General features: G+C 36.2%; 1 protein-coding gene across 1 annotated transcript in view; it reads left to right on the plus strand.

The window, feature by feature from the left end:
* TTC39C (tetratricopeptide repeat domain 39C) overlaps window positions 1–15,005 on the plus strand; it is a 39,929-nt gene that overhangs the window by 4,130 nt on the left and 20,794 nt on the right. The window contains exons 2-5 of the mRNA XM_074576848.1: window positions 7,800–7,848; window positions 9,377–9,505; window positions 10,493–10,607; window positions 14,047–14,401. Coding sequence (XP_074432949.1) covers window positions 7,800–7,848; window positions 9,377–9,505; window positions 10,493–10,607; window positions 14,047–14,401 — 648 coding nt within the window. The remainder of the gene's footprint in view (window positions 1–7,799; window positions 7,849–9,376; window positions 9,506–10,492; window positions 10,608–14,046; window positions 14,402–15,005) is intronic.

Here is a 15,005-nt window from a genome sequence, read left to right on the forward strand (position 1 = left end):
TATCTTACAAAAAATCCAACAATCTTCCATTTCCTATGAGGGAAACGTTTGACTGTTTGGGTCAATGACTCTTAACTTCTGAGAATGCTCGATAAAGTTTTCAACTTGCATCTGAATGAAAAGAGAAATAATACAAGATGCATAAGTAAAATGTATATAATAAGGTCATCTCCAAAGAAGAAAATGAAGACGATGTAGAGGAAATGTGATTCTAAGACAAAATGTGTGGCGCTGCTTAACATCTTTGTCGGTGACATGGACAGTGGGATTGCCGATGACAGCAAGTTATGTGGTATGGTCAACATGCTGGAGGGAAGAGATGCCATCCAGAGGGACCTTGACAGGCTTGAGAGGTGGGCCCATGCCAACCTCATGAGGTTCAACAAGGCCAAGTGCAAGCTCCTGCACCTGGGTTGGGGAAATCCCAATCACAAATACAGGCTGGATGGAGAATGGATTGAGAGCAGCCTTGAGGAGAGGGACTTGTGGGCGTTGGCTGATGAGCAGCTCAACATGACCCAGTACTCACAGCCCAGAAAGCCAACCATACCCTGGGCTGCATCAAAAGAAGCATGGCTAGCAGGTCAAGGGAGGTGATTCTGTCCCCTTACTTTGCTCTGGTGAGACCCCACCTGGAGTACTGTGTCCAACTCTGGGGTCCCCAACAAAAGAAGGACATGGACCTGTTGGAGCGAATCCAGAGCACCTCTCCTATGAAGACAGGCTGAGAGAGCTGGAGTTGTTCAGCGTGGAGAAGAGAAGGCTCGGGGAAGACCTTATTGTGGCCTTCCAGTACTTAAAGGGGGCCTACAGGAAAGATGGGGGGGGACTTTTTATCAGGGAGTGGAGTGATAGGCTTGAGGGGTAATGGCTTCCAACCAAAAGAGGGTAGATTTAGATTAGATATTAGGAAAAAATTATTTACTGTGAGGGTGGTGAGACCCTGGTTGCCCAGAGAAGTTGTGGATGCCCCATCCCTGGAAGTGTTCAAGGCCAGGTTGGATGGAGCTTTGAGCAACAGCTTTGGTCTAGTGGGAGGTGTCCCTGCCCATGGCAGGGGGCTTGGAGCTGGGTGATCTTTAAGGTCCCTTCCAGCTCTAACCATTCTGTGATTTAAAGAACGGGGTCAGTGCAGGAAAACATGCTGTACAACCTGATAGGGGAAAGCAGAACATGGAGAAGAATGGAAAGTTGGCACAAATGGGAAAGTGAGGAAAAAAAGCTTAGTATGGTTACTTTAAAAACTTAAAAGTTTTAAAGTCATGACATGTTACAATATATGTATTAACAGACATACAAACTTCAGCAATAGACTGGAAGTTACATTGTGGGTGGGTGTTTGAATCTAGTATCACCGATTTAAAATGGTTTCTGTGGCTCAAAATACTTTTGTCCTACGTACAAGTTGAGACAAGGTGACTTTATGCCAACATTGATCAACAGATAGATTATGGGCAGTCTGAGTGCTGTTGAAATTCTTGTTTATGGAGCTCAGCAAAGGAACCTTAAGAACAAAAATTAAGTGATTTAGTAGATGTTTCTGTAGCTTCTGTAAAGATAAGGACAGCAGGGTGGGAACTGACGTAAGTCAGTTGGGAGAAGGATGATGGCATCTTGATTGGCGGTGTGAGAGTAAGTCATGAGTGCCCCGGTAGCGACCCTGTGTGCTTTAGTTTATTGCAGCACTAGGCAGGCAAGCAACTGCTAGATGGGTGTATAGAAAGGAGAGTGATGTACAAGGGAAGTGATTTTAGCAGCAATATTCTAAAAGTGCAATAAATGTGTACCTTAGCGAGGTAAGATTTCATTGTTCAAGGCTAGGCAGAGCAAGTTATAGTAATAGCAATGCATATAAAACCAGCATAAGTTTCCAGTTACATGGGTAGATTAGAAAAATCTTAAGTGTTCTGCAGTTTAAATCTTCAAGATCTGGGTACATAGAGATGATCACGTTGAGTGTGACACATAGTTTTGTGGCCTTCATGACAGAGACAGGTGGTGTTGCCAAAAGAAGGGTAAAAAGGGTAGAAAGAGGTTGAGAGCGCCATTTGTCACACAGAGCAAAATCTGGTGGCTAGAAGTCCAAGGTAAAATGACAGAAAGCTCAACAAAAATCTGAGTTTATAACTCAGAAGTCAGATTTGGTGGAGGTGGCAGAAGAGGTGTGACAGTAAGCAGATATTATTTTAACACTGAAGAAATTAACTCTCTGAAAGTTACAGATATTGTGAAGACTTCTCATGCTTGCTAGTACACCCATTCTTTCTTTGAGCCACTATGTATAAATATATTTTTGTTTTGATAGACTTCAGGAGCTCAGAAATGTTAAGTTAAACAGTATCAGTTAAGTTGTCCTGGAAAGTAATCTTGGTCAGGTTAGTTGAACCTACAGTGGAAAAAGATTTTGAAAAAGTCCATAATTCTTGTGTATTAAGAGTGTGCAATTGGTCAGTTAGTACAAATCAGTTGATACAACTAGCTTGTCTCTCAGCTTTGTAACTACTTTTCAAAGTAAAGGTGCAACTTAAAACACTTATTGTAATTCCCAATGTTTTGATATTCTTGTGCATCTAAACTGAACAGCCTGAAGTTAGAACAAAACAATCCCCTCTTAATTTGCGGAAGGACAAAACATATTGGGCAAAACCTGTATGGGACAGGGACACAGAATTATTCTTTTTATATTCTTGAATTTCTCTTTTTGGTTGTGTATTTCTAGTGACAATAGAAGTGTACGCTAAGAGCTCATTTAACAATTAAAACAAATTTGGGCTGATTATGAAATGTAAACTAAACGTAGATGAGACATTTGCAGTTTTCAATATGCCTTAATACTGTAATGCTTTCATGACACTTATATTGCCTTACCTATTGGATGAGATGTGTACTTGTGTAAAGATCTGTCTTATGTTTGTAGTCTCACAAATAATTTTTAGAATATATTCTAGAATGATCTGTGATGGAATAATGACCAAAGGATTTGTATGTTGTTGCAGTAAATTCCTTACCTTTATATATGGGTTATTCATGTTTCTGCCTGTTTTAAAATATTCAGTAGCTGCTTCTATATTTACCTGTGAACTTACATTAATTCTTAATTTTTCATTGTGCTTTACTTTCACACTTTGGAAGAAAATAATTTGTTTTGTTTCAACTGGAGCATCACTGTCAGTATGATGATTGTAATTCTTAGTGGACTGTAGTTAAAGAAGCAGTGCCTAGAAAAGCGAGAGGAAATATTGGTGGGTTAATTATGTTACTTAAATTTAAACCTGAGCTAGGCTGTAGTAGCTTTAGAAGCTGATATACTATTGTGGAAATGGCTGTAGAAAAAAGAAAATACTGAGGAGTAATTGATTTTTCTTTTGATGTGCTTCAGTTGTGATTTATTTTATTTTTTTTAATAGTAAAATTGGGTGCTATTATTAAACCAAGGCTTAAAGCTCCTGCATGTTATCATCATCTGTGAAAATGGGGCATGGTGAACACCTTTCTTCTGAAAGTGAATTAACATCTTAAAGACATGCTATGAAATGAGATTAATCAGTCAGGGTTCATTGGAAGAAGCAATGTTTCATATAACTCCAGCTTATGTACCTGGAAGAAAGGTCTACTTCAGTGCTCTTAAGTTTAGTTATACATACTATTTTTATTGATATGTACAACCTTTTACTGTGGTATCTTGTAGAAATGGTGTTAATAGCACAGTTTCTTATAATAAAGGTATCTTCTGAGTCCTAGTTTGATAGGTGAGGAGCAAACGGTATTTTAGAAAATATGTCTGGAGACTGAATTTTTCTTCATCTTTGACCTAATTAAAAGTCTTGAGACTAGTAGTGAGGACAACATGGGTAGTGCAGCGTCCCAGTGTTCATTTGTATTCAGTTTCATAACTCCTGTCAACATCAATATGGCCATTGGTTTCCTGTTAGTATTTTCTCAAGTGCCGCCTCATTTTTTTGTGTCTTAACAACTTTTTGGAATCTGTCAAAAGCTGTAAAATGATGTTTGATGCTGAAGGTCACTTACAAGGAGTTTGAGCCAAGGGTTATTTTCATAGAATTGTGCTCTTCTCAGAAACTTAATGTCATTATTAGTCATGCCTTAGCATTTACTGGGACAGTAGTACTGCACCATTGCAAGCTTTTCTCCTAGGCCTCGAGGAAAAGATAACCCTAAACTGCTGAAGAATTTATCAGTCAATGTAGTATTTCACAAAGATTGAGTGCTAAACACGGTTGTTGTTTAAAATGGATTTTAAACACTGAAATTACTGTAACAAACGATCTTCCATAAAGCTGCAACTATACTCTCTACCCAGTGACTATGTAGGAATGTGGTAGAAGTGTTCCTTATTTTGTTTAGTGATGACACAAACTCTGTGTGAGGAGCTCCTGCAGTAAAGTTTTCATGTTTTGATTGCCAAACCCCATGGTCTCACCAGAAGTATCTCCCAGACGTAGTATAATATTATGCATCATGTTTTCTTGCTTCAGGGTCCTTATGTGCTACAGCCCATATGTGCTGTAATGACAATGCTTTTTATAGCCTGAGTGACTGGAACTTAAAAAGGACCAATCTGCAACATTTTAACTCGTGTATTACAGCTAGTGATCATCTTGGAGTAGAATGATATGGTTCTTGAGTTTTTGTCTCATCTTTAATCATGGTGGAAGAATTGTAAACAGTGAGCTGTGAGTGTCAGAGTACAAGTGGGGAAGCAGTTTTGAAAGATGAATATTTATTTGGGGGAAAAAACCTCTCAGTTTTACTTGTACAAATATATGTTAAAATACTTACAGATTTTCATTGCTTGTAGTAAGCGTTTCAATATCTTTGTGATCTTCAAGAGCGGTTGGCTCTCAACTGGAACTAGCTGCCTCATTTTTTAACATAGTATTAAAATTTACCAAAAAGAAATACAAAAGCTTTTAAAATGTATATTTAAATGTCAATACCTTCATGCATATACATGTACACTCTTAAGAACAGGTTCTTAGTCCTGAAGAGAAAAGAAACCCAAATTTTACAAAATGTTCAAATAGTATGCCCAAATTAGTGTATATATTGAACTGCGGAAAGAGCATATATATGCTGTTTGATTCTCAACTGTGTTCTTGTTTATTCAGTTTTAGTGGTTTCACTCCCAAACATGGCCATTATTCAAGTTGCTCTATGTGAAAATATTGTTAACCATAGACAGGGAATCAGTTTGCCTCAAAAGCTGATGTATTTCTTTTCCTTTTTTTTTTTTTTTTTTTTTTAAATCTTCAGTAGCTGTTTCTGCAACATGAGGATCTTTTTTATAAATTCATAGAAAATTTAAAATAGTCTAGAACTTAAAATGTTTTCGTTTTCATATGCAATGCTTTTACTATTTATTCTAAAATTCCACAGTATTTAATTCGTCTTTATGTTTTGCTGATAAAACTCGTATCTTTCCTGGCAATTTGTAAGGAATGCCTGGATCCTACTGAGAGCTAAATGCATACGTTACTAAGCTTATTTGATTTGCTTATGCATGTTTCAGAGGGGAAAAAAAACACTTCAAAATCTTGGTCGCCTTGTGCAAAGTTTCAGTAAGAGTGTAATACTTAATCAGTTTTACAAGTAAATTTTTTACAGCGGTTCAGATGGTCAAATTTTAGTTATTTCATTGAAATAATTTCTTTGGATCCATTCCTGGTAGTGAAGTAAAATTTTCAGTGTGGATGGAAACTTAATATTCAGGAAGTGTGTTTCAAGAATCTTATTGAAAAATGCAAACCTAATTAACTATATCTTATGTCATGCGTTTCTTTTTTTCTGGTTATATTCAAAGACTGTTGTGGTTGACTTTTTTTAATTCAGTCTGATAAACAATCTTTCTCTGACAATTCTGTGTTCTGAATGGACTTCAGTATGCAAGACTGATTATCTAAAAATGCCTGCCTGCCTTGCCTCCCCAGAACTGCTTTCTCTCTGTGTAGGTAGAGCTAAGAAACCTCAAAAACGAAACATTTGATTTATTTTTCAGCTTTCTTGAAAGTATGATGCAAGTGCAACTTCGTACATAAGGGCATAAATGTAAAAATTCCTTGTGCTGATTTGTTCTGCAGTTTTTGATGCGTTGGGTGTTGATAATGCAGTACGTGTGACCTTGAAACGTATGGTGGAGGTTATGTGCTGTGGAGCAGGGTGATAAGACTGGCTGCCGAATGGGTCCCGCGCGCCTTGGGGGTTGAAAAGTGGATTATGAGAGAGCCATGTGCCCTCTGCAGCAAGAGTTAATGCTGCAAGTGCCAGCTGCAGCAAGTACAGCCCATGTAGCTGATTTCTGCTGCTCTGTGTAAAGCAGCTGTTGGTAGAGAACAGTCCAGGTACCCAATAGCAGAGGCATTTACTGTCAGCTGTTCTTGCTGGCCTGCCAACAAAGGGGAAAATACCTAAGCTATTTTTCCTTTTAAAAAAATAGTGATAAAATGTGATAAGTTATGCTGATCTTATGTTTCTGTGTGTATCGAGAGTTGAGAGACGTATATAAAACGTGAAGGTTTTTCTGTTCAAACTTGCTTTGCATATCTTCCCTGCTTTTCTTTCTTTTTCTTCTGGTTCATGTCCTTGCTTTTAGATATTTATGCTAAATCAAAAATTGAAAAGGGAGAGGGGGGAATATTGATGACTACCTTTTAAAAAAAAATATGTATCTTGTACCATCATACAGTTTTACTATTGGAAATTTGTGTTGTAATAAACAATATACTATTTTCTCCATGTTTTTCAAGTTCTTGTCCTATTTTAAAACCCTACTTTATTATGATGATTGCCGAATTAAGTAGGAAACAGCATAAGTACTGTACTGTAGCAATACACGTACTTATAGCATAAATGTTAACTTCTTTTTAAGTCCGGAAAGTCAGTGTCTGTATATAGTTTTTTCTTCTGGAGTGCTATATATATTTTTATCCTTACTCCAGTAGTGATATTTTTACATGGATTGCTGAACAATGTGGATCAGTGGTATTGCTGAGATCTTGAAATTGTTTTTTTAATTATTATTTTTTTAAATGCTCTGTGTGTGATATTACTGGAGCCTCGTGGTCTGCGTGACTGCAATAGTCCTGAAGCTTGAAACCTGTCCCATACATTACCAAGATTTTGGCTGCCTACTTTTTTTGATCTAGCAATTGATTTCACCCTCTCGGAATATCCCTGTAAACAGAATAGGTGAAACATCTTCAAACTATTCCACATAGTGCAGTAAGATATGTATTCTGATCTTGGAACAAAGCAGCTGTAAAATCATAAACCTTGTAAGAACTTTGTATTTCCAACACCTTATGTTATGCGGCACATGCATTTTTCTGAAATCTGGGTAGATTAACTTAAATTCATAGGAACAAGGAGAAGTGGGAATCTCTTAACAGAATCGGTTAACACTTGTCTGCTAAGTCAAAATTGTAGTGATGGATCATAAAGAGTACAATTAGTGGATTTTTAATTTTCTGAAGCTCTTAATTATTTTTTTTACCTGCACTGAAAGCGTTTTGATGGCAGTGGTTTCTCTTAAAAAATATCTGCAGCTTAATGCTTGAATAAAAAATTTTAAAAGATATATTCAAGTCCTAGTAAAAATGATGAAGTTTTTGGCTTTCCATTTCTGTTATATCTTGCAGAATGATAGAACGTTTGTTTGTAACTTGATACAAAGCCCCCAAGATTTATTTACAGATGCATAAGTTAAAATCAAGAAATGCAATATTGATTTGCACACAGGAAATATGTGCAAATATAGTAACTACATTTTGTTTTCTTTACAGAAACCATAGCCCACTAATGAGCTTTGGAGCCAGTTTTGTCAGTTTTTTGGTGAGTAGATGGGAGTAGAGAGTATACATCTCTTCTCTCGTGGTTAATATTTGTATGTGCACATGTGTGTTCATAGCAGTGGATGCTCTAATTTGTTTCTTTTTATGAGACTTAATTTTTTCAAAGTTTTAGATTAAATGTAGCTAGAAAACAAGTCATGTTATATAAAACTTGTTTACTCATGTGGTTTAAATAGAAAGTAAAGGTTCTGTGATTCAGCTTCTCAAATGTATGAAACATTTACATGTTCCATTAAAAGAGCCATAATAAAACCCTCTCTTAAATGAGCAGTAGAGGTATTATAAAATAATACTCATAAACGCCATTTTCCTAATAGTTTTTGCTCTTAAAAATTTCTTCATACTTCCGGGTGAAAGTTGTTAATTCAATGCGTTCACATTGCTTCCGTTCTGAATATATGAGAACTGAGAATATTGACAGACGAAAGAGTCGTAATGAGAAAGTTAGGTCTGTTAAATGTTTTTCTTCTTCTTTTTTTTTTTTAATGTATTAAAAATGATAATATCCTATATAAAAATTGAGCAGGTGTATTAGAAAATGTTTGGATCTTGTTTTTTAGACTGTCCTTATTCTGACTTTGCTGCTTGATCTTAGATTGCACCAGAATTTATCTATGGTAATACTCTTTTTAAAGACAGTTTATTACAATATGCCAGAAATAGCTAAGTTGTAAATGAAATTAATTTGAATTCTCTCTAGGGTCTGTAGACTATGCAATATGGAAAAATATATTGGTTAGGAAACTTCCTGGGGCATATGCTTGCTTTTAAGTCAATGGAGAGGAGAAAGAAAAGAGGGAGAATCTCTCAGGCTGGCTTATTTGAATTGATGCACTGAACCAGTGTAACATCACAGTGCAGCATCAGTGGATCTTGAAAATATCTTGCTTAGCTACTGTTCTAAACATAGCAGCAGCACTTTGTGTGCCTGTGTCATTCAGAGCTTTCGTTTAATAAAGCATCAAGAAGTTACTTGTCCTGAAATTCTTTCTAAATTGGTTCAGCAGTAGTTGGAGTTGGATGCATTTTTTTTCCTCTTCCTACATATGTAGGAATTGTAGTTATTATTTTGAAAAAATCAGTGCTGTTACTTGTTACTGACTTTAGTGGCCTGTTATTTACATGGCTGAATTATACAAAAAGCAGCATCTGCACAGATGCAAATAATGCCTTACATAACAATAATTGAAAATTAATTTATATAAATTTTTCTTCTGCTAATGTAATGTGACAGTGCATTCAGTTTGACTGCCTATGAAGCTTTGTTAAGACGAGGAGATAAGACTTAGTATGTTCCAATTTGATGGTAAAGCACTCTCAAATCTCTAGTTTGATGTTTTGGTGTAGTATGTGTGCTGATCCGTGTGTGTATTGATACAGAATACGATGAAAAAAAGTAAGTTTTAGTGTCAAGTTTTTATGAAAACTTTTACTCTCCTGTAGCTTTTGTAGAAATAAAAATATTTGTGATTTTTTTTAATCATTCAAATCTGTTTGTTTTTTGGTAGAATGCCATGATGACATTTGAAGAAGAGAAAATGCAGCTGGCATGTGATGACTTAAAGGCTACAGAAAAACTTTGTGAAAGTGAAGAAGCTGGAGTTATAGAAACGATCAAGAATAAAATTAAAAAGAATGTAAGAACATTATTTATAAAATGTGGAATTTCATATTGAATAAATATTTCTGGAAACTTCCTTTCTGTGCTCTTTGTATTTTGAAAACATTATTTTTGATACGTGAAAAGCAGTTGAAATTAATAATAAATTTAGAAAGTAAGTCAAATATTTTCTTGTTTTTCCTAAGTATCATAAAATTCTCAGAGTCAGGTAATTCATATTCTAAAGCAGCGGGTTGTGCTCATGTTAGTAATTATTTTCTTAGCACCTCAAATCAGTGACCTACTAAAATAATTTCATGGAGCTTGTAGCCTGTCTAATTGAGGCTAACTTAAATTCATACGTGCTCTAGTAATGTTCAAAAGCTGAGAGATCGAGGCTGTGTGGTGCTGTGTGCCAGGCATGTTCCTAGGGAATTTTTCTTCCGTTTTTAGATTTTCTCATTCTAAATAATGAAGGAAGAATAAAGCATGCAGATTGAGAACTAGTTAAAGTAGTAGTATAGAAACATCGAGTGGCCTGCCTAGTGTGATACAGCAGATCTACAGCAGAAAAAGAAGCCATTTCTCTTCAATATTTAGTTTTCTTTATAGAAAGGATTGAACCAGACATTCTTAACTCTCTGCTCTTGAGGCCCTGTATTTTCCTTGCCACTTGTCATATACCTCTTTCTGTGCTCTTCCATCTAACATTTTTTAGTTGCATGTCTGATATATTTAGTAATAATTAAATGAAATTTAACTCTGTTCTGAGCATTTGTAGAATTTTAAGGAAAATAGTCGATGGCATATAGGTAAGGTTTTCCTGTTTATTAAGTAGGAGCTTGCTTGATGAACTGTCAAAGCACTTTTAGCATAGTTTTGCACTTCAAATGCTGAGTCGAGTTAGTAGCAATACTACCACCTGTAGTTAACTTTGGATTTTTTATTTGTCGTGTCTAGACCAGTGTTCTGTATTATCTTTGTTAATGTTTTTCTGTGCTCTGTGTTTGTATATTCCACACAGGTTGATGGACGAAAATCTACTCTCTCCATGATAGATCGTCTACAAAGACAAATAATTGTAGCAGACTGTCAAGTCTACTTGGCTGTGCTCTCATTTGTAAAGCAAGAGTTATCAGGTGTGCTGTGGCGTTAATATTTAGATATATTTTTGAATGATATCTTTTTAATAAAGCTTGGTCATAAAGCGGCAATATGACCATCAGTAAAGATTATTGTTTTGTAGGAAGGAGCACAGTTCACTTGAAACATTCCAAGATTGGTACACTTGCAGAGGCATTGTTCTACCTCTGTGTAGGTAGTAGTATCATAAAATTGGATTGCTACAGATTACAGCTTTCTGCTTTTTTCACACCAATAATCATATTGAACTGGTTCTCCTTAGATAGGTTGGAATCCTTTGCATGTTCCCGCAGAGGCATTTGAGGAATTGGTATGAAGATGGTTAGTATCTGTGTGCTTTTTGTGGCCTGAAAGATAAAAGAGGCTATAAATCCAGGCCACTGGGAAAATCCTAGAGTCCCATATGCATATTATGTTCATGACAACTCAGGGAGATGACAAACTGCCAGTGAAAGTAGTTTGAAGTGAAGTGTGTTGAAGATGGAACTGCTGAATCAGTTCTTATTTCCTGGTCACCAAAGTGTGTCCTTGCATGCCAAAGAGGTTATTATCCTGTCATGTTGAATACAGACCTCGTTGTCTCATCTGCAAAGCTGTTTCTAAAGTTCGCTTGCATTCCTGGATCTGTTGCGTAATCTCAAAAAATGCCTTCAACCATGAGTTTTTCGAAAATGGTCAAGGTCATATACAAAGTGAGCACATTCCCAGGTTCTTACCAAATCAATGAAGACCAAGAAATGACAGTCACACCAGATTGTCAGTGAAAACCCTGCTGGTCAGCTGAAAGGAATTGGGAAAATAACATTCAGATTATTTAAAATAACACTAAGATCTTCAGTCAAGGACATAATTTTTTCTGTGATATGCAGACTTGTTTGCTTCCAAGCCATGACATCAAGAATGTGTTTGGTTCTAGCTAGCAGAAGTTTAGGGGGTATTTCTGTCTACGTGTGTAATGCTGCAGAAAAGTTTTCTTACTATTTTTGATGCAGTTCTGCATTTTCATTTGTGAGGGTTTTTTTTTCCTCCTTCCGAAGCTTTTTTTCTTATTTCAGTATGTATTCTGCAGCTGCATAACTGGGTTGGATGCTGTAGCTGAGGGTGGTGGTGTCTGTTCCCTTTCCCTCTTGTCTGCTGCTCAGAGAACTGAAGTGGGTAGCAGAGTACTGCAGAACATGCAGTATATTTGGGTTACTCTATTGAGTAAAAAATATACCTAAAATCTTTAGTTAAAATTTCAAGCAGTTAAATGCCACCTCAGTGATTCCTAGTTACTGCCGTTGCTGAACTGTTGGATCCATTATTTCATTTTTTTTGAGTATGTTATCTTTCTGATTATGAATAAATGTCTTGTTTTTATCATGCTTCTGTACAGAAGTAGCAACCAGATTATTGAAATGAGTGCAACTGAAAAAAGAAAAAAAAGCTTTCTTCAGAGGCAGACAAATATTTCTGATCAGTGGATGGGTGAAAAATTTCTTCTGTTTTCCTTCCTGAGACAGTTTGACAAGAAGCATATGATGACATGCAAGCTGCTTTCTCAAATGCCTAGCACATTTTAGATTTTCTCTTCCACCCTTGTGGATGTATTACAGATAGTTGCATCATAAAAGTTAGTAACACAGCAATTTACATTAGCTTCCCACAGCAATATTGAACTAGCTTTTCTTGATATTTACCACTGCTGTCATGGGTCTGGCTACTTTCAGAAGTTCATGGTGGGAAATCAGCTCAGTGATTGGGCTTGATTTAATTTTTATGTTTAAAAAGTCATAAATTCATTATTTTAATATGTGAGATTGTTACATCGTAGTATATCAACTCTATTAGGATTGTGCTGAGATTGTGCTGTGTGTCTATTAACAGTAAGTGAACTGTTAATGACAGCACACTGATGGAAGTAAAACCTAAAACTACTTTTTTTTCCACATCATACCCTTTCTATTTGGTGCATGCATCAGAACACAGTAGTTACCTATTAGCAGAAACATTATCCGTAGGACAAGTAAAATGTGGGTTTTTCCTTATTATTTGTCTGCCGCATTGCTATGCATAGTTCTATGAGCATTCATCTTGTGGTGAACCACATAACTTTCAAAATATACTGTGCAGCCAAAAAGTGACCTAATTGCTTAGAATTGAAGTAATGTTGGTCTTGTAAGGCAGCTGAGTCATGGCAGGGGCTTACATTTTTTATTATAGCACTTTAATATGGAAATCAAGATAGAGGATTAATTTTTTTAATACTTTAAGCTCATTTTGACAGAATCCTTCTGTCACAAGTGAGAATACAAATTTTGCAGTCTTTCTCAGTGAGATTTCTTATGACTATCAAATTAGCTTCATCCCTTCTTGGTGGTTTGGTATGAATAGTGTTTTCATTTTCTTTGACACACCCCACCTGTTATGATCTAATTCTGGCATCAGTTAGAACACCAATCTCTGCAAATTTGGTGATATCTGTTTAGAACACTGTTGCTATAACCATGCTTTTATTTTCTCTCATTTTTAGTTAAATCCTTTGTCACTGCAGTTCCTAACTCTCAGGGCTCCATCACAGACAAAATGCTGATGTCTGCCTTTACAATTAACATGTACAAGTATATTCTGTGCGTTTTGGTTTTTTTTTTTCTGTTTACCACTTATCATTATCCAAAGATGTACTGTAACCAAGACAAATGCTGTGTAAGTAGGCAGCAAATTGGACATCTTCATCTTTTGGTGTCATGCATTTCTTTACCCTCCTGTAAAGAGTGTAATGAGACTGAGAATTCTCTCAACTGAGAATGCTCAAGACCAGATTTTTAAGGGAAATTTAGGTACTCAGCTTGCATTTGAAATTGAGAAAGTTAGGCAACTGAAAAATATTTTAGAACCATAAAACTTATGCTTTTTTTTTTTCCCCTAGGATTTTTTTTCCCTAATTATAAGGTGCTGTGCTCATATGAGGGGCAGGGAAATGATGGTGTGAAAAATCTTATTCTCTAACCCAAAGGAAGGGGTTTTCTTCGTATTTTCCCATCAGCTGTATTTTAAGATCATTTGGACTTAAGAGGGGTAATCTCTTCTTTGAGTTTTGATTCTGTCTTTTTGCGAGGCAGCCGTTTCATCTCTTCCACTCTATAGTGGAGCAGAATCCAGCACTGAGTTCTGCAATTTCTCTGTTTCTTTCTGACAGTTGTGTTGCTACATAGCTGAAGGGAAGTCCCTTTGTATTGCATGCTCTTTTAAAAGTCTCTGGTTGAAAAGCACTTAAGTTTTTAGTGCCCAGTGTGAAAGACTTCTTTGAGAGGACAACAGCTATTACAAAATCCTTTATACGAGAAGTTAATGCAAATAGAGAGAGCATCCTAGGATTTGTGAAAATACATTCTCTGCTTACTGTGTTTCACTTCTGAAATATGTCCTTGAAATACGTTTTTCCTTGATTTTTAGCATACATAAAAGGTGGGTGGATACTCCGAAAAGCCTGGAAAATTTACAATAAGTGCTATACGGACATTAATACACTTCAGGAAATATATCAGAAGAAAACAACTCAGGAATCCTTGACTTCTGATGCTGCAAATGATAATCATATTGCTGCAGAAGGTGTAACGGAGGATTCGCTAAACAGACTGAAAGGTGCTGTTAGCTTTGGATATGGACTTTTTCATCTTTGCATATCCATGGTGCCCCCAAACCTGCTCAAAATCATCAACCTGCTGGGTTTTCCTGGAGACCGCCTACAGGGGCTTTCTTCACTGATGTATGCAAGTGAAAGTAAGGACATGAAGGCCCCTTTAGCTACGTGAGTAGCTATATTGAAATGCTTTGGTAGATAACTTAGTACTAAAAGTAAGTAACTGGAAAAAAGTCAAAAGCAAAAAGTCATGTTGCTTTAAAGGAAACAACAGCAGGTAAAATAAACTTGTAGTTTGTTGTTTAACATGCCATGGTTTAGTAAATCATCACTTACTAGTGTATGAGATCTCTCTGCTGTTAGGTATTTACATGTATTTGGGGTTTGTGTCAGTATTTTGCTGTATTCTTCAGTAGCTGCTATTCTAATGTCTAGTAATTTATACGCCATCAGAGTAAATAAAAGCACCCCCTGAAGGCTGAGTAAATTTACCTGAGTTATATTCTCCCCTGTGGAGAGTATACTATTTGCTATGAGTCACTGATCTCACTTAGCTATTTATCTTACTATTAGCCAAAGATCTTTTCCAGTTTATTTTTGATTTTAGCATCTGAGTAAAATGGGATGTTCCCTTACAGTCTTTTTAGAGGAGTATTTTTTGTGTACTCTTTTTTTCCCTAGCCTTCATACTGCATTCAGGTCTTTTTATCGGGTGAAGTGTTAGCCAGACCTAATTTAAACTGCCCTCGTAAATGGGTTTGTTATTCCATTA

This window comes from Larus michahellis, chromosome 2 (genome assembly GCF_964199755.1).
Source record: "Larus michahellis chromosome 2, bLarMic1.1, whole genome shotgun sequence".
NCBI lineage: Eukaryota > Metazoa > Chordata > Aves > Charadriiformes > Laridae > Larus > Larus michahellis.